Source organism: Dromaius novaehollandiae, chromosome 1 (assembly GCF_036370855.1).
Source record: "Dromaius novaehollandiae isolate bDroNov1 chromosome 1, bDroNov1.hap1, whole genome shotgun sequence".
NCBI classification, from domain to species: Eukaryota; Metazoa; Chordata; class Aves; order Casuariiformes; family Dromaiidae; genus Dromaius; species Dromaius novaehollandiae.
Window position 1 is genome coordinate 10,426,466 of NC_088098.1, and position 20,578 is coordinate 10,447,043.

At 41.7% G+C, this 20,578-nt stretch overlaps 2 protein-coding genes and 1 long non-coding RNA gene across 10 annotated transcripts in view; 1 reads left to right on the forward strand and 2 right to left on the reverse strand.

Moving 5' to 3' along the window:
* Positions 1-10,391, reverse strand: part of SLC26A5 (solute carrier family 26 member 5) — a 39,396-nt gene extending 29,005 nt beyond the window's left edge. For 2 of the 7 annotated variants that reach the window (XM_026097642.2, XM_026097645.2), the window contains exon 1: positions 10,105-10,225. The gene's annotated coding sequence lies outside the window, so the exon portion shown is untranslated. Of the gene's footprint in view, positions 1-9,505; positions 9,625-10,104; positions 10,233-10,284 lie in introns of those variants that run through there. The other 5 variants (XM_064505416.1, XM_064505407.1, XM_026097643.2 and 2 more) reach the window with 5 other exon arrangements.
* Positions 10,117-17,824, forward strand: LOC112981760 (uncharacterized). The gene is made up of 3 exons (XR_010387367.1): positions 10,117-10,239; positions 15,599-15,700; positions 16,574-17,824. It is a non-coding gene; the product is annotated as an uncharacterized LOC112981760 (long non-coding RNA).
* A 158-nt stretch (positions 17,825-17,982) lies between these two features.
* RELN (reelin) overlaps positions 17,983-20,578 on the reverse strand; it is a 300,760-nt gene continuing 298,164 nt past the window's right edge. Inside the window, exon 64 of one of the 2 annotated variants that reach the window (XM_064505385.1) lies at positions 17,983-18,743. In XM_064505385.1, the coding sequence (XP_064361455.1) occupies positions 18,647-18,743 (97 nt within the window). In that variant the 3' untranslated portion in view covers positions 17,983-18,646. The remainder of the gene's footprint in view (positions 18,744-20,578) is intronic. The other variant, XM_064505379.1, reaches the window with a different exon arrangement.

Here is a 20,578-nt window from a genome sequence, read left to right on the forward strand (position 1 = left end):
TTCAGCATTAGTGAGGCTACATCTGGAATACTGGGTCCCCTAGTACAAGACAGACATTGTCATTCTAGGGCAAGTCCAGGAAAAGGCTACAGAGATGATTTAGGAACTGGAGCAGCTCTCATATGAGGAGAGGCTAGGAGAACTGGACTGTTCAGCCTGGAGGAGAGAGGGCTGAGAGGAGATCTTATCAGTGAGTATAGATACCTGATGGGAGGGAGTAAAGAAGAGGGAGCCAGATTCTTCTCATTGGTGCCCAGTGACAGGACAGGCAGCAATGGGCACAAACTGAAATACAAGTAATTCTGAACATGCATTTAAAAGAGATCCTAAATCTACCCCACAACTACAGTTGGATGTATCATTTGCTGGATCCCATTGCCATGCTATTCAGTCCACTTTAACAGCCCCCCAAAACCATGCACTCGGATGATCATTTTGAATATGAAACAATGGACAATACAATGAAGTCTCTAATATCACCCACCTCTTTTGCAAAAGTGAACACAGAAAAAGGACATAGAAGCTTGTGTTTACAACAGACAATACATGCCTCTGCAGAGCATCAGATTAGCAGCATTTTGTGATGTTTGGTAGTGTCTTCAAGTGTTTTCTGACAAATCATTATATTGCTATTCAGCAAAGATATCCAAGGCTTGGAAATTCAGCCTTGTCCATCACTCTCAAGATGTTCAAGGAAGAGCAAAAGCAGCCTTTTTCACATCTGTTTTCATTTCCATGAGGACAATTTCTGAAAACTCCCAGATCTGTCCAAAGTAAGAGAGAGGTGATCTTTGGACATCTGTGGGTCTGAATTAACAGTGGAATACTGCTCTTGAACAACCTTTGAACTTAGCAGCAAGGATTGAAATTAAAAAGCTATAAGAAACACTGCCATTAACTTTATCAGACAGATAAGAGTTGAGCTGAAGTAGTTAAAAGCTGTATGCAAGAGACTTAACATGGTGGCGATTCTTTATCTGACTGATAAAAGCCTGTTCTCATGTCTTTACTGCTGTTATCAAATTGGAGGTGTTAAAGAAAAAAAAAAGTGAAGTAAACATCACTTTACGACACCATCACTACTAATTAAGTACTTTCTCTTCCCAATCTTAGACAATAAAGTAAGATTGTCAAGCCATCTACACTGATTCTTGTAGATCACAGTGATTTCTTGTCCAGTCTACATAACCAAGAATTCAGCCATAAAATTTCTATGGACCATGATTTGGCTACTGTGATCATTCAAACAAAGTGAATACTAGCTCATTCTTCAGATTCAAAATATTACATATGATAAAAAAAATTATGGAAACATGAGAAGGGTGTTGTGTAGCTATTGCAGCCTTAGTAGGCTTATAACTACGGAATGAGACAGTTTTGTTCCTCTGAGCTGCATAATTAACTTGACTAGGAGTTAGATCCACTGACTTGCCTATTTTAGAAGAGCAGAAAACCTTTCTTCTGGTGGTTAAGCACAGAGCTGCTTGTTGCTTCAAATACTGGAAGATTGTGGGTGAGAAGTACTCATACATTGTGTTATACTAGGAAAATACATTTGTGCTAGGGACACCTATGAACTGCAGAGTCTACAAAATATGCTGTAACTTTAAGTTTACAAGCAAAGGTGACTGCCATTAGCCAAAGGGCTGTCACTCTGTGTAAAATATGCTCTCCCAAAAGTACACTAGAAAGCAGAGTTACTGCAAGGTCCATTCCTTGTGTCTGGACAAGCTGGAGACAGAAACCGGGGAAGTTTTAAGACAAAATTCTTTCATTTATTTCATTCCTCTCTGGCCTAATTCCCCAGTACCATATTGCCCTTCCATTTATCACCTTTGAGTGATCCTGAAATGATACCAAGTCAGAATAAAAGATTTTTTTTCTTTATACAAGGACAAAGCAAAAATGACTGGGTGGGGTTATAAGGTATGAGATCACTTACTTTCCTTGGGTTGTGCTCATCACTCCTGTTCCTTCTCCACTACTCCCACTAGATCCACTAACAAATAGTAGCCTTCATGTAAAGCTTCACAGTTTAGAAATAACTTATGAACCAAACAGAATTTTCCTTGTGTAGGTCTTAAGCTAAGAAATGCACTCCAGGAGACATTCTGGTGAACCTTTGCTTAAACAAATAAAATTAAATTAAAATAATCAGGACTTTGAATTCCTACTCAGCCTTTAGACAGGCAAAGTTTCCATTCTAATCCATATGGAAAGTGAGATTACTACATTAATTCATCTCTTATCTACTGGCAGGAGTATAATAACCATGTGTGAGGTACAGAGATACTTATCTTTGAAAATTGTAACAAAATAGACCTAAAAAAAGATTATGTAACTGATAAAGGTTATTTTGTTCTTCAGGTGCTTGCGAAAAATAAAATATTTCAGTCTCTAAAGATTTACTCCATGGACTAATGAATTCATTAGCATCTTATCTGTTATGAAATAGCAATCTTGTGTTTGTGTTCTACAAGGGAATGCTTTGGGAACGTATGATTATTGAAGCGTTTAATCAATTTCACACAAGTCAAACATCTGGAGCACTCTGAACAGCAAAACACTGGTCTCCCCTCCTGTCAGATAGATAAGAGATGGCCTCCGTTTCCAGTATACACACTTTCATAACCATGAGAACCTATGGAAACCTGATTATTCATATTCCTGCTTTTTATGGCTTTAGTGACCTTGGGCCTGAATCTGCCATTCCTACCCCATCACAACATTTCTTTTCAACTCAAAAAGCAGTAGCTAGAGATAATGGAATCAGATAAGATAATGGTATGGTACCACGGCTAATGACCCCTGCCATGCTGAACCCAACTAATCAGGACACAAGGCCCTTTATGTACCGCAGTGAAAGGAGATCATTAGCTAGCTGCTCATTTCCCCAGAGGCAACCTACTCCCAAAAACTTTGTTGGAAGCAGTCTTCATTGTAGACATGCAACTTCCAGACCAGAGGAGAGACCATAAATCAAGATCACCACATATGTAAGAAGCTAATCCAGAATTTCTGCAGTCCATGTGTCCTCAGTGAACCAATGACCTCCAGCAGCTGGACACTTGTATTGTTTGCAACTCAAAATAGCTAAGCCCTCCTGGCACTCTTTGTCTATCTTTTCTCTCAAAAAGAAACAAGCAGACACCAAATGAGTGTCTGACCTTGCAGAAGGGAGCAGTTATACGATACACCTTATTTAGTAGTGAAGCCATCTAAAGAGTCCTCCCTCTCCATACCACAGACTGTTTCATCAACCCTGTTTACGCACACCACAGCCTCTCAGGTGGCTGCATCAACCTAAAAATAAATTGGGGGGGGGGGAGGGGAATAGAAGCCTGTTATTTATAAACAGAATCATTTCAGTGATCACATTTATAGTGCAAACCTCTCAAGTCTTAAGGGCAGCTGAGGGATAGTGAACCACAGCATAGCCATGGGAAGAAATGACTGGGCAGGGGAGAGCAGTGGGTTTAGAATGAGACTCAAATTTGTATTCCAGTTTCACTCCTGAAAACAAGGCATGATCTAACCACCCTAGCCACTAAGAGGTTGGGAAATCTCTCCAAGGATCATCTAGCAGGGTTTCTTCCTAGTAGTTTCAGAAAGGATTTGCCCCTTTGCAGAACAGGCTACAGCCACTGCCATGCCTGAAGAAACCCCTGAAGAACTGTCATTTCCAACCAAGCCAACAAATAACTTCAGCATAGGGTAGATATTCTCTAGGAAAGTAGTAAGGATAACTATTTATCCAAGCTATAACTTCCTGCTTGTTTTGAGACAGAGTTTCAACTTCCCTATCAAGGCAAGGATCTCCATTGAAAAAAAATATTAGTTTTGGGCAGCTGTCAATCCTACCTTATGTTTTCTGAGTATGCCTTCTGTGCACAAAGCATCAAACCAAAGCCTATGTGAGCAGTGAGTGGGACTTGACTTGTGACTGGTCCTGCCCTCATCCATGCAACTGCTGTTTGGTTAAGATTATGTTATCCAAGTGATAGCGTCTTCCTGTCTCCTATATACTTAAGGGTGTTGTCTCATGTTCTGGAGCCAATTGCCAGTCAGTGCGAATGACCTCCCTCAACATCCTGATGCCAAGGGTGCACACACAGGCCACAAATGTGCAGCAAACTGCCTAACTGCTTTTTTCTTGAAATAATTAACACTCACAGTAAGCACAACAAAGATGTAGAGAAGCTTCCCGTTTCACTCCAGCTCCCTGCTGTTTGCAGACTCACCTTATGGCTTCACATTCTTGCAGTTGATGACATAGCTCAGCAAAAAAGCGGCATGAGGGCTGACACTCCTTGTGAACTGGAATACCAGCTGTCACAGAGTAAGTGTGGAAGTCCTTTGTCTGTTGCCAACCACAAAAGTAATAACCCTCTAACCTTTATTAGCTTATTAATGTTCTTTAAAGAGACAGCACCACAAGCCCCAGAAGTGCTACTACATAACATGGACAATACACAGAAGTTGCTTTGGACTGGCTCCAGTTATTGGTTTGCACTGAACACTTTCATACGTTAAAGGTTCTTTGGTAAAGAGCAGAGAAATAATAAAACAACCTAACAGGCTCCTGCCCTGGCAATCATACTCCAATTTGACTAGCTGATTGAAGCACAGAGTTTTCACATTTGACAGGTCAGGTCTTCACAAATCAATGGCATTTATTAGGTAGAACTGAAGATATGTATATTCATTCTATGGAGAGCTGTAAGAGAATAGCATCCAAGGATGCAGTAAAGTCACTCATCAACTGGGAATACATTCATCAAAATATCACATATACAGAATTAATAAAGATATCAGTCACAAAGTCAAGTTCAAACAGAACCATACAAACGAAGATGAGTTCTTCAACTGGCACTCCTCAGTGTGTTGGGCAGAACAGCCCATCATGAATGAATTCCTGCTGCAGCTAACACTGAAATACAGTGCAACAACCAAGAAACCAAAAGAGCAACAAGGATGCCTCAGCTGAGGTTCATCAACTGAAATGAAGAAAAGTTCAGTGCATTATTTTTGGTCTAACTTCTTCTTGCAAGAGCCCTTTTTCCTTAAAGACACATCTGTAAAAGAAACAAATTTCACCAGAAAGTGTGTGTGTGTGTGTGTGTGTGTGTGCGTGTGTATCAGACTCGCTACATCTGTAGTAAATTGAGACTCAGGTCATCTGTTCAGATATATGGATACAAGTCCAGCAACATCCACAGCATTGCAATACCATAGTGAAAAAGAAAATGAGCATCAATTTTAAACATGATACTGGTAAAGAAAAGCATATCTTACAGAACTGCAAACAAACAAGAAATACAGTGCAAAATTCCAACTTGAACTACAAAACAGGCCAGAGACAGAAGATAAAGAAACAGTCAAACTGAAAGAAACAAGCAGGGCTTAGAAAAGAATACTGAAGTCAGAGCTGTGCAGCTGCGGCACTGTCCTAGTAAGAGGGAAATATATGGTTAAACTCCAATAGGCTGAAGTGATGGTTGAACTCAGGTCCACCTTTCCCTGGGAAAGGGCTTTACCCACCTTTTGCCATAAAGACATGAGAGCAGCAGCAAAATTTCAGCATTTAAAGATGACATTCATAGATGCTTGCATCTATGAAAAGATCTGTGGTTTTACTCCAGGCTCTTCAGACATGCCTCTTGAGTATGCCTGAGCTCAGCTATAAGTCACAGGAGCATGCTGTGTGTTCCCTATTGGACACCTCAGAAGAACAATACAGGTTTTCTCCTGCATGGAATATGGGGGTTTGAACTCTGCTACATTAAAAAAAAAAAAAAAAAGTGCCCAAAATTCAAATTTTGTAACTAACCAGCTCAATCCTGAATTTCTGGCCCTACTATGCTGGATTCCAACAAGGATGTTTCACATGAGAGACACTGCAATCTTTGATTTGGATCAGAAAGTTCTGTCCACATGTTTTAGTTATGAGTTTTTCTGAGAAGTCCTCAAAAGCCTCAGTCCACCTCAGAACCTGATTTTGATGAAATAAATGAACACACCCAACTTGACATTAGCTCTAGCCCAGTCTAGATGTCAAAATCATAGGTTTTATACTAATAGATTAGTATCTGATAATCAGTTTAACCCCCCCCACACACACACGCACAAAGAATCCCAACAAAACTGGACATACAAAATGGTAGGCAACAGTCAAAGCAGAGCAGCAAAACTAGGAAACTTGACCCACCATCTGTGCAAAACTGGCAAGAATTCTTCAGTGAAGGCTGGAGAAAGACAGACTCCATCCAGTTAGTGAAAATACAGATTCACTGTCAAAAAAACCTCCCCAGATAACCATACTAGTGTCTGTCACATGGAAGGTCTTCCTAGCTTGCTATTGCACAAAATGAAAGAAATAGTCAATGCAAGGCTTAGAGAACAGCAGTTCTGAGTTGCTGAATAGGGCAATCATTCAAATACATATTCTTATGATCACTAATAATACCTAGATCTTATTAACTGACTTGTAAAAAAAATCACTTAATAGCCTGCACAAACTTACAGTCCTATCCTTTATAGGAGGGATCCCATGGAGATACTTGACATAGCTATAGACAAACAGACACATTGGTATCACATGAACACATGTAAAATAGCTGCAAGACCTGGATTTTTCTGCTGATGAAACCCTTCTGAAGAATAAAAAGCTATATAGAACTACTTAAAAATAGCAGTAGTAGCAGGTCCTGTAGCAGTACTAAGAAACACTATCAAGATGGTTGACAATCTAGCTGGACAACATTTTGCTGGCTAACAGGAAACACATCAAGATAAGGAAGGTACTTATTTCAATCACACTTAACTGGAAAATCAGTAGATCATAACGAAACAAAGCTTGAGAATTTTTAGGTTCAGGATGGTCTTCTTGCTCTGAAAGTTATAAATCTACCAAACCATCAGATAGAGAAACACGTGCTTTAGAAAACCAGTTCTATGGAAAGATTCTATCAACAATAAAATGTAAGAAAAATTAGTAGTCAGCAGTTCATCTGTACTAGATTCAGAAGGAAGTAATGCAGGATGATGGAGAGCTGCCAGGAAAAAGACCTTTGTGTAAAGCTATTCAGAGATAATTGACTAGTACAAAGCAATGATGGCACCGGTGAAAACTACTGAACCTTGAGTTAAATAAAGCGACTTGTTTCGGTGTTGGAGAGAAGATGGCTTAATCAGTAGATAAGAGTGAAAGATCCTGGCCTTCTCCTTGTATGCTAATGTTAGCACATGAAGAATGAACAGACAGCTCAAGTAACAGAAGCTATTCCTAGGACTTTTGCATACTCTGATTTACATCATCAAATCCACATCTACTGTACATCCTCAAATACAGTGCCATTGTCATTTCATTGTTCCCTGATATCCACTGTCCTTCCATTATTCAACTAAAGGTTGACTCTGACTCTACCAGATGGGACAATGATTTGAGAAACTGTCTGGCTATCATTAAGAAGTTGCTAGGAAAGTTACCATAACACAAATGCTTCAGTACTGTACATTCATCCTGGAGACTAGGGGGCAGAGATATATTAAACCTTAATAGCTGCCTATTAAATCAGACACAGTTTAGGCCTAGTTACTTTCCCAAATTGTTCTGTTGTGGCCAATTCCGTCAGGTTTACAACACTGCTTGTAGCTGCTGCTACAGAACTGGGGATTATGACCCCTAGCTTGGTCACAACTGGCATAGTCAAAGTCAAAGCTGAGCAAACCAGCTTGGCTAGGATGGCCTGTGTAGGGGAGGGAAAACATGGAACAAAAAGTTATTAGAATGGAGCCTTATATTTTCCAGGGGACATAAAAAAAGCAATGGGCTTTAGAGTCAAGAACTGCTTTGTAACTACAGGATTGGCTTAAGCAAATGATCAGCCAAATCAAGAGAGGCGAATGGCTGAAAGGATACTGTGCTTCTCCAGGCAACCCGTCAGCTCTACAAAAGATTCAGTCACATTTAGAGGCCATAGCTCCAGTCCAAATAACTAATAGACATCTAAGACAATGATGTTGTATACCAAGACAGCAATAGTTTAAGCAGATAAATGCATGCTTTTTTTCTGTCCAGCTTTTCTTTCTCCTACTCTTAGCAAAAGAACAACGATGATAAAAGCTTGTGCTAGATCTATGCATCTGTATTGCATGGTTTTACTGTCATGTTAAATAATAACGAAATTCCCACATGCTTTTGGAATATTTATGCTCTAGAAGCACTGCATCCCTGAGGACAGACTGTCCCACCTTTAAGAGTAGTGTGCTAAAGATATGATTTGAACTGCAACAGTGGACTAGAAACGCCAAACTAATGGCAGTACTTGACCTTATACTCTGCTTAGTGCCTTAAGTCTTAACATCTGATGGCTGGAACAGAAATAAGCAGTTTTTTTAAAAATGCTCAGCCATCTTTACCATATTTAAGTGCAAGTATATTAGCCTTTAAGCAAACTGTTACCCTATGCACAGGAACTTGTATCATACAATCAAAAAATAACCATGGTTAACTCAGGACAGATTACTCAGGTAGAGGAAGTATGGCTTAATAATCAGAGCCCAAGATTGGAAGCACCTTTTCCTACTAGACTTAGGGCTTTTCTTCACTGAAACATTACTCCAGTTCCCCCCACAAATTTACCTAAGTGTAGTGAAGCTTTTAACTCAAGACAGCCGAGTTAAAAGCCATCAAGTCTACAAAAGGGGGTATACACTGTCCTAAGTGGATATGTTTTATCAGCTACCAACAGCTGCTTTGCATGGGTGAGCCCCCATTTCATTTCAGAGATATTTCTTAGTGCATTGCAAGACAATTCACAAGATAGCTTAGTTCAGGAATACTCCTAAATGCAGTACTGGAACACCTATCATGTCCTCAGAAGGCTTGGGAGTACATACACCAAGTATTTCAAAATGCGATTACTACAACTTGAGGAAGGCCAGCATGAGAGTTGATCCTCACAGAGTTAATACAGAGCACATCACTCACACATGCTGGCTGTTTGAAGTTGTACAGTTAATTGCCTTGGTTTTTGCATTTCTACAACAGCTAGTAAGGTAGCATATTACTTATGAAAATTCTGCAATATAAATTAAAACACCTGCTAACCCAGAACATATTCTACTAAACATTTAGTATAAGACATCTTTAAAAGTCTTTCTGACAATTGTAGTCTTCCTTGGTGAAAATTCTGGCAAAAACCCCCCAGTGGCTGGAACTGCCTTGTAAAGTCTTCCCTGCCCAAACCAGCTCTGTGCGACTGATAGCCACAAAGACTTACGAGTGTACATTCTGCCAAGTCATCATTTAATAATGGCAGTAAGAGCTATGCTCTTTTTTCTTGTGACTAGTATGTCTACAAATGCCTGCTGCAATAGCCATTTAAGTTATCTGAAGTTCTGGAGCATCCTGACAAGTTTTTGATCATATTCTGCTGTTAGATACTTAAAAGTTTTGCAATAGCAGTGTGGGCACTAGCACAGCAGATTTAGGTGTACTTACTTTTCTGGTTGGCTTTTCTAGTTCCTTTCACTGATCCCTTCTAAGGGGTTCAAAATGCTTCCACAACTTGCAGACCAGAAGTTGAAAAATACTGACACGGGGATAACCACAGCCCTATTCTTTGCCAGAAAAATGGGGAAAAACACAGTTAAATGAAGATTTTGGGACGGTTTTGGAGATCTCTGGTGTTGAAACTACTAAATGGCAAAGCAGTTACTTGCTGTTATTATGTTATCCTTGGGCAGTTTCGCAGCCCTAAACAGCCAGCTGCAGCTTAAAGTCACTTGGTGACACTCGCAGATCAGGAAATGACCGGTCTCTCGGCGTGTCGACTCTCTTCTGCCTTCCCCTTTCATTTTCCCCTACAAGCCCGCCGCGACGCCTCGTGTGTTTTATAGCTATCGGCAGGTCCGGGCTGGCGCTGCCCGCACCGAGCGGCCCCCAAGCCGGGCGCCTCTCCCGGGGCACCCCAGAGCGGCCGCTCCGCTTCCCCCGGACGGGCCTGAGGCGAAGACGGGGCTGGGGAAAACGGCTTTCACCCCCCGCCCCCAACCATCCCGGAAAGACCCTCCACGCCCAGCCCCACACGCGGCGCTCACCTACGCGAGCCCGGCCGCGCTCCGCCGCCGTCCAGGCGCTGCCTCCCTCCACCGCCCGGCTCGTCTCGTCTCGGCCCGCCCCGACCCGGCGGCCAGTCACCCGCGGCCGCGCACCGCCTCCCCTCCGCGCCCAAGGTGAGCGCAACGGACGCGGGCGCCAGGGCCCCGGCCCCCGCCTACCTCTCGCCGGCCGAGGGCGAGCGCGGGCGCGGCTGGGACTCGTAGTCCCCCCCCCAGCGCCGCAGCCCCCGCCGGGCGCGCGGCGGCCGCGGCCTACAAGTCCCAGAATGCCGCGGGCCCCCCCGTGCGGGGCACGTGAGCGCGGGGCCGGCGCGTGCACCCCCCCCGCGCCCGGCGGGGCCGTTGCGACCGTTGCGGAGGGGCCTCAAGCGGCGCCCAGCGGCCGCGGCGCCTCAGCCTGATGCGCGGGGGGCTCTGCGCTGCGGCGGGGAGGGGACCCGCCTGGGCACTGCGCTCCGGCTAACGCTGTGGGCCCTTGAGGTTTGTGCCAAGAGGTCATCTCTGATTGACCACAGGTGCTGCATTTGCCTTCCCACCTGCCTGGGAGAGGCAGCGGGCTGATAACAGGTGACTGATTATTGGGGCACTGGTCGGTGGACTAGAGAAATCAGCCCCAAACGTCGGTCATTCCCCAGCCTCCTGCCTTTCCCCTAGGTCACCTGTTGGCTCCCGAACTTATGCCTGCTGTAAGCTCTTTTTCCCTTGCTCTGCTAACGAGAAGTCAAAATATTACTGCTTCACCATCTCTAAGCCAACAATGCAGATGAAAGCTTGCACCTCAGGCCTTTTACAGGGCCCCACTGGTGATTCGGTGTGCTGTCAGCTGGGGAAAAAGTGGCAGAGACTTCCTGGGCACTGAAATTCCAATGAAGAAGCCCTAGTGCTTACTTTGATAGCCTAAAATTAATTTGAAAAAGCAGTCATCAATGTTGTCTCTGTTAAGAGAGATAATGCAGCAGGCTTCATACACAGATGTGTACTGGTTGTGTACAAGTAAAAATACTTCATATTGACTACACACTCCAAGAGGCTTAATTACACAAACGTTTGGTTCTGAAAGGAGTAAATTTTTGTTGCCTCTGCTGTTTGAGGAGCGTGGTTGTCAGGCTGGCCTTGGAGCTCTGAGGGGCAGTCTGACAAGCAGCCAGGTACAGTTTTTTGGTTTTTTTAATTTAAGGGTGCACAGGGGATGTAGGTATCAACTTCCTTGTGAATAACCAGGAATTAGTAATTAAATATTTTCATAGATCTGATCTTTTAGTCTTTGATTTATAAGTGTTTCCCAACACAACCATAAGTCTCACTCATGCCCGGCAGAAAATATTTTTCCCATCTCGCAAAGTATTTGAGGTTTTGTTTTTCTGTCTGGCACTGATAGGAAAAAATATTTTGAAAGACCTTGAAAAAATTGTCAAAAATATTGTCCCCACTTATTTTGAAAGCCTTAAAATGTTTCCTTGGCATTTCAGCCCTTATTAGAGGCTATTTTTTAAGAGTAACTTAATTAAAATTTAAAATAAATGAATTCCAACTGAAATACAATACTTTAAATTTCAATATTGTCAAAATAGGAAATTTCAAAGTCAAAGCACTTACAAAGTTTCATTTGAAATCAGAGGTTCATTATAACCAGTGTTCTTCATTATAGGTTGTAACAAAAAAGCATTTTGAAGGAAATAGCAATTTCCAGTGGACAGATTAAATAGACCACATACATCAGATTTCACATAGAATGGTGCTGGATGCCACTGTTTTATACCAAACTGGGTAACTGAAGATCCCTTGAGAAAGACATCTCCTTTCAGTCAGTCCCTTCTGGAATCTTGTGTGATAGATCTGTTTATCCAAAAAAGTATTTTTTCTGAACTTGGGCATCCATACATTGTGCTAGAATGTAGGTGGAATTAGCTTATGGAGGTTTTGTGTCATCTTTGATGTACTGAAATTCTAGAATGCTTTATTACCAATAAAGCATATAGTACAGTAACTGCATGCACATATTACAGACAGAGGTGTGCGTGCACAACCCACACAAAGAGAAGGGAGAGGAGAAAGCTTAAAACATGCCGGCCAATAGCAGTGTAAGGATTTGTTGCTGGTGTAAAGATATAAGTCATTTCAGATATTGCAACAATAAACACTGTGGATTATGGTAAACTAATTGTGTCAATGGTTGTATTTAAATACATGAACTGAAGCTGGTTTTAATTTCTTGTGTACATTTTAGCATGAACCATTGAGAAGGTTAATAATTCATTTAATTGCTTCTTTACAGCATTGTTTAAAATGGTAAAACATACTTCAGTTCAGCTCTAAAAAAGGGCAGGGATTAATATAGCACTGAGCTCAGTAGGAACTGGAGGAAAAGAGAATTTTTTCATCAAAACAAAAAATGGGAGTGGAACTTAATAGAGAATGAATAATGTGGACAAAAGGAGAGACTGAAAAAACACCCATGGAGGATAATTGTGGGAAATGAGTTAATGGCGCACACACCACTTGAGCTGTGTGATGACAAAGGGCTCAGTGTGAACTTCAGCAGCTCTTGTGGCTCACAGGGGAATGGAGCAGCAGGAGCCATTGCTCTCCAGCAGCATGGGGAAAGCTGTGAGCCAGAAACCAGACTCGTCGCTCACTAGGCTGGCTGGCCAGTCATCAGGCCTTTCAGCTGTCAACTTTCTTCTGCCTTTCTCTTTCCCTCTCCCCCCCAAATAATCATTGATAATGAATAAATACACAGGAGTTAGTGAGGGGTTGGGAATTGTGGAGACTTCAACAACTCTGATTGTCTCATTAGGATGAACTTTCCGTACGGGACAGGTAGCAAAGCCACCAGTCCAGATTAGCAAGCTGCATCAGATGGGCTCCATTAATGGAGTCACTCCCACCCTTTCCCTTACTGCATTCCCAACTTCTCTGATAATGTGACAGCTTTCTAAGGCAGAAAAAAACCTATGTATCTTTGACCATGGATCTAATGTAAGTTGTAGGATAGATCAAAAAGTTAAATTAATAAATTTGAGATGGACTTTTACAGTGTGAAGTAAAATGCATTTAGATTTTCAGGAATTTTCCCACTGATTTCAGTGGCAGTTGACTAGGTTCCTCATGCTCCTGTTAATTAGTTACTACCCATATCCTATTCAGATATATTATTCATGTCAAGCCTTATCATTGTCTATGATAGCACTGTAAATATTATTCTAGTAGAGGCCCAAACGTTTCCCTTCTCACCATGAAAAGTTCCTTGAAAATGGATATATTCATATCCTTTAAAATGCCCTGTAAGGAAGATGTGATTTTAAATGAACCAAGTTGAAAGTCTATTGGATTATAGTCAGTTGTGAATACAAACCAGCTGAACAGCTTTACACGTGGTGTTCTAGCACACCTTGAGCAATGTGATGATCAGCAGAAGGCTGGTATATGTGTATACAGTCAGTGTATAGGGAAAGTGAGACCTGGGAGCTGTCAGCCCACTCCTGTAGGATAAGCAATAGCATACTAGTGCAGAATAGACCCCACTGGACCTGTCACTGTCTAATAGCTCCCAGAGTCCCACCTTGGGCACAAAGGCAACCACGGAAGTAGTCTTGCCCTCTGAAAGAACTTCTTTGCCACTAGCTCTTTCACAGCTCTCCCCTGAGCAGCCCAGCTCAAAAGCACAAACCACATAGCTTTTTTCTAAAGCAGCATTAAAAACCTGTTTTCCTTCAAAAGTGATAAAAATTCAAACTGTAAACCCAGCAGTTACCAGCTTCCTCCGACACAGGAATGCTGTTTCTGCTGGTCTCCTCCTAGTTGGGTGCAGGCTCAAACTATCCCCATCAGGCTCTGCGCAAAATGATTATGATAATGAGCCACACACAGGCCTATGACCTTCAGCTCACTGACAGGTTGGTTCCTTCAGGTCAACCAAGAAGAACATGAAGAATAACAAAGCAGCAGCTGTAAATTATCAGTAACTGAGGAGAAGGCGAGGCAGCTCCAGCTTCCACAAACTGCTTATATGATTTTGGCATCCTCATACCTCACAGACATTTCTTGCAGGAGCAGATCCCTCACTCACAGGGTTGGTACTCCATCCACTCTCAGAGATGTGCCGCTGTCCCCGACCGCCCTTGAAGACCTCTTTGAGACTGTGCTCAGGGTTAGAGACTGTGCTCAGGGTTAGCAAGCCCTTTCACTGGTCTAATTTGGTTTTGAGGCTCCCTCAACAGCTCAGCACTAAGGTAGCTCCCCCATATAGCTAGCTTGTTCATGTTTTTCCAATGAAGAGTTATGTTTTGCGCGGACTTGTGTGTGGTTTGCCTGCTGCATGTTGCCGGCTGTACATGTCCCTTTGGGTGGCTGCTGCTGGCACCAGGCTGCTCACAGCAGGGACCCAAGGGCTGCTGCTGAGCTTCCTGCAGTGGGGCTTATAGAGCCTTGCAGCAGCTTCCTGCTTAGATAATATCCAAAACCCATCTCGTGCTGAGAGATGAATAATGAGGTGACACTGAGGCAGCATTCCTATCCAGTAGCATTTGCCTTGAATGGTTAGCAAGTAAATAAAACATGGTCTATAAAGCCAAGTTAATTTTTTCCTACAGTGGCTTCAGTCAAGTGACAACAGCTTGTCAAGTGTGCTTATGTGTCAGACCACTCCTTGGTACTTGAGGACACCAGAGACAGTCTCAGTGCAGACCCGTGCAGCCACACAGGTCTCTGGGGCGAGCTTACTGTTTCCCTCCTCTTCTCTCCCTCCAAAAGTGGCAACTGGTTTTAATTCCTTTCACAGTCTTCTGAGGACTGAGGTTGCTCCCTAGAAGAGTGATTAAGTACCTAACCGCTGGCCTGGAGGAGCAGTGGGAGCCACCAGCCTCTGGAAGCTGTGTCCCCGGGTGAAAAATGAAGCTGAATGAGGCTGGGAGGAAGCTCCAGTGCGAGGCTCCAGCAGCAGGGCGCTGCCCTGGAGGGATCAGCGCCAGATCTGTATTCCCGGCTATGAGCCTTGTCTGTGTTTATGATCCGTGTTTACTGCTGTTCTTATATCTTTCCCCAAATATTCTCTTTTCTAGACTAAACAAACCCTCTCTACTTGGAAGGTCATATTTTAAGGGGCTTGTTTCTTCTGCTGTACTCTGAAATCTCTCCAATTTGTTTACATTTGTCTTTAAGTGAAGGGCTCAACTGCTGGTAACTGCAGTCTGCTCTACCAGCACTGACAGCTGTGTATGTATTTCCAATGTTTTACTGTAGATACTTCTATTAAAATAACTCAAAATGATGCTCTTTTTTTTCCCAACAGCGTAATGCTGTTGATTCTCTTCCTATAATTCTGCTTGTTAATACCTGATTTGCTCTTTGACAACATATTGTTCTTCATTGGTTTTGCTGTTATTTCCACCCGTTTCTCTAAACTGTCAAGTTCATGCAAAGTCTAATTCAGTCCTTCAAAGTACTTGTGGTCCTCCCATTTCTTCCCATTAAGGTAACATTACCACCTTTGGATGAAGCAAGGTCAAGAGAAGAACATTCAGGCAAAATTATGATAATACAGGTTTTACTTAGCTTGTTCCTGGAACTCCAGCAAGTAAGAGTTTTGTCTTTCTGTATTTTTTTTTTTTTTAATTTCTCTTATGGTCTCTACTGGAACATGGGTTAGTGAGCTGACAGGAAAAATGAAAAAGACCATAAGGCATAATAAAAGTATGAGTTTCCATAGCTATGCCTGCCAAAGTTTTGTATCAGTAGATAAGCTTATTACTGCAGTTTATAGCTCTGTTGCTATTATACTGCCATTAATTATGTGCTGTGTCACCCTTGCTATTTTAACAGCTATTTAATGGCAACTGACTCATTGTTCTCAGTCATATGGGAGGAAAAATAAAGCAGTACATACATTGAGTACACAGTATGCACATGCTACCTTGTGTGCTATAGGAATGGAAAAAAATATAAGCAAGAACTTCCTGGAATCTGGAAAGGGCAAAGAACAAAATCACTTGGGAATCTACAAGTGGGATGATTTTCCAGAGAAAAGCCTATGCTCCTTAAGAATGAGCTCTGCTGAAATGCCTCAGTGGATCCCCCAGTAGTCATGATTATTCAAGAGAAATATCTGCAGTTGTGATAAACAGCTTCTCTGAGTATACTGGTCTCTTATCTGGAATGTGATGAAGTCGGATTAATTGCCTCATCCTATGTATATTGATATCCTCAAAATAAATTATTTCCCTAGCAACGTGATAGCTGCACACACATTTTACACTGAAGTATCACCCATCTGTTAACATATTTGTCCAGATAAAATTATCTTAAAAACAATAGGAGTGTTTATATCTTGCATTTTTGCTTGCTTAATGAGTGAAACTTTCTATTATAATATTTTTAAATCTCTTGCCAAAACATTATATTATATTCTGTAATAACATCATTTATTTCTTCCCACTTTTTATCTGAATAGATCATTTATCTTGTTCCAAGGATTGAAAGCACACATGGTATTCTGCAGAACAGCACAACTGAGTTTGCGGCTGTGGGAAGCTGGGCTGTTGCAGCAAGTTTCCAGTTCTGCCAAACGTATGTTGCAGAACTTTGACAAAGGCAAGGTTTTGACTAGCTGATCACTGAATGACCTGTTTTTCTGTACTGCTCAGGTACCTTTGATCAAAAACCTCTGAAAAACTGAACACATTTGTAGGTATCTGAGCATGGATGTATAACAAGCCTGTATTGGTTCAGGCCAGTGTCCTGTTGCAATCAGTGGCCAGTAGCAGATGCCCAAGAAGATGTAAAACCACAGCAAACATGCATGATACTTCTCTCTGACACACTTCCAGTCTCCCCACCCAGCTCTTACTGGTTCAGGGGATTTCCTGAACATGTGGTTTATCTGCTTAGTGACCCACCAAGATTTCTCTTCCAAGTACTTGTTCAACCTCGTCTTGCACCAATCAAGAGAAACTTTTTGCAACATCACTTAGCAAGGCCAGCCACAGAGCTAGCACCCGCTGTGTGAAGAATTAGCTTCTTTTGTCTGTTTTGAACCAGACTCCTTAGGTGCTGTACTGTAGTCCTCAGAGCAAGGAAATGCTGATTCTCGTAACAGACAGGTATCTGTTCTCAAATATCGACTTGTGTAATATTTCCAAACTGAGAGGTATTATGCATGTGCAAAGCTACAGAGTGTAAACTGACACTACTGCAAAACTACGTAAGACCTATGTGTTGGGATATGCAGATAAAGAAAGTAAGAATGCATATTGGTCCATGGTCCCATTTTATTCCTTGCACCAATCATGTTACACCTACATGTGGGACTGGGAAGATCTCTGGATTTGTGCTTGCGAACACTGAGATTTTGACAGTGCTATTGAGTATGACGTACTAAATATTAAAAAATACCATCAATGTTTGCATTAGAATGTATGTATTTAGTAAAAGAATTTGGTTTATGATTTCATTTAAAGCCTACATGGCTTGAAAAGTTTGACATCAGAATTGTTTGTTGACATTATCTTTATTGAAGCATGGATCTTTAGCTTGTTTCACCATAAAGTGAAGCATTTTATTTATGATAATAGACAGGTTAGGGCTATAGGGGCATTATAACGTTGCTGGTGTAAATACAACTTTATCGGAAGATACAAACATGACCCGCGATAGAAACAAACACCTAAGAGAACACGATGAAACGTTCACTGTTTACAAATCACTTCATTACTACAGACACCAAATGGCAGTTACTGTAAGTAAATCAGTTGCAGAGAACTGACTACATTTAGACAAGGAAATAGGAACTTCTGTTTGGGGCTTCATCCACAACTGCTTAGTAAAAAAAAGTTTAATGTCAAGCATTCTTTTTATCCACAAAACAATGCTAACCAACAGACATTTCAAAGAATAAGACTGAAGGATATCGACGTCTTTACAACTACTTTTGCAATAATCTTCTTGATTAGGTACTTTAATTTGTTTAATACATGTTGTCAGAAGGTAAATAGCCCAAAAATCAGCAGCAAAAATATTACAACAACGAAACAAGTAAATACAGTGCCAATGTGTCATGTTGTAGAAGAGAATACGAAGAGGACAAACAATGATAACTTAATCATATAAAATGACACAGAGCTGAAATACAGTGCACTTAAATATCTATGTGACAAATAATGTTAAATTCTGTACTTAGTATGTAGATTTTTTAAACATAAAATCTGAAAAGTCTTTGTGCTTAAACATTTTTTCCTGTTAAAAAGAATTAGTTGCTTACTTCCAATACTGCCACTGTAACTGATATTACAACAAATCACAATTTTCACAGACACATCAACATTAAAACATATACCTATGAGAAAATAAGTCACTTCTCATTAGTTCACAGTGTGAAAAAAGTAGTGTACACTCTGTCTTGAAAAAGGCTCTCAGTTATTCATCAAGCCAGTTGCAGAAAAGTCCTGATACCAAATGCAGTGCTAGATTTAAAGAATGGAAAGCAACACATCACATGTTGGGAAGAAAAAATAAATTTTTCGTTTCTTCATGGATATCGTCTAAGTGACCTTCGTCTTCTGTTGTAGAAATGCCTGAGCCCATGTTGCCGTGAAAAATTCATCATGTAATTTTGTTTGCGAGTGCTGTTAAAATTAAGGGGGGAAGGAGGAAGACAAGAATGTCAGATTTTTAATATGTTCTTTAAATTCTTTCTGATCAGTGAGCTAGTGGGACAGATTCTTCTTATTCCTTGCATATCCTTTCAAGACTGTGTGAAGTGGTGTAAAATGCACCTTCTGTACAACAACAAGGTACAAGGCAATTGAGAGTCTGTTCCACTTTGCTTGTATTTACAATTCATTATCTTAGTGAAAGGTGAAGAGCTCTCAGCTAATTAAAACATGTGCTGCCTAGGGCCAGATTCACTAAAGCTATATGCACTTCATACCCTCTCAATATAGGGCATTTTTCCGCAGTGTATTTGTACTCCAATTATCCTTCTCTCTCAGAACATTAACAGTTTTATTTACAGAATAGAAGAAAAGCTTTAATCCATCATCTTCTAGTTTTATCATATAGGAAGTGAAGTGCAACAACTTTATGCAGACTTAACATTTCCCTCCCCTGCCCCCCATCCAAATTTAAAGGAAGATCTGGGAAATAAACTGAACAGCATCATCAGTTCTGGCTGCAGCATAGTTGAGGGATAGACAGTTGCTCTGAAGACCTACAGGGAGCACAAGGTCTATCCAACCTACATCAGATTTCTACTTTCTCACTGAGGGAAGGAAGACCCATGAGAGGGCAGCAGTGAACAAGAGTGATATCTGGGACCTAGGTACCTGAAACCCACCTAACTCCTAGATAAGGGCCATATGCTACCTTTGGTTTCCAAAGGGCAGAAACTTTGGAAATGAAGCTGTAACAGCTGTGTAGCCTCCTTGTGCTTCTGCTCATGGCACGTACAAACTTGCATATAGCTTGGAGAGAACCATGTGTACAGCAACACAGAGACTGCGTCTTACTGCCTGCGGCAGAGGACTGCTGAACAGCCACAGCACTTCATCCGGCTGTAACTTTTCTTGGTCCCCTCCACCCTCAACACATACACAGAAATGCAGGTCCAAATAAATCTACAGCCAAACTACATTCAGAATTATATGAGAATATTTTGTATTATGTAGTTTTTAAAAAGGATGTTTCCTCTCAGACCTACTACTTACACAGCCCTTGGCCAGCCATGTAAAGCAACTGAGACTTGGCTATAAGAGACAGTCACTGTTGCACACTGGGCTGTAAGTCCCAGGAAGTGGGAAAGAACTTCTGGTCAGAGCGCTATTTTTAAAAATAAAAAGAAAAGAGTATCACATATCGCAAACAGACTCTATTCTTTAGAGTCACCTGAGAGCCCCTTTCTCCATATGGAGGAAATTGCATATAAGAACTCATATATATGCAGCTGTGGAATGCAATTTCTCTCGGCAGAATGGAGCAACACATTGAGCATGCAGACCCTGAGGACAACTCCAACAGATGTAAGGAGCTTCACCCCGGAAGAGCTGTTGGTGACTCTGCTGACTCATTTTCTTCCTGTTTCCAGGGGAAAGGAGCCGTAAAGTCTCAGTGAGTCTGTGCGGTCTCAGCCTAATTTCTGCCTCCTTCTTCTAGTCTTCCCTACCCCCTTTGGAGTATGGCCTTTCTAGCTTTGTCCTGCAGCGGGAGAAAGATGCTTGGCCCAAAGGTCTCTGCTCCAAAGGGACTGAATGTTACTGGGAGCCTCCGTACCAAAGAATACATCGGATTTTAAAGGTGATATGTGAAATATAGGCCAGTAGTAGACATTACAGTCAACAAATCTTCCATTTGTGGAAGCAAGGCAGGTTTTCATTTGTGAGCTTTCTCTGTGAGTAAAAAGTAAATACTCATATCAGTTACACTTTCCTCTCTAGTGCATAAGCTTATTTTTAGTGAATATGGC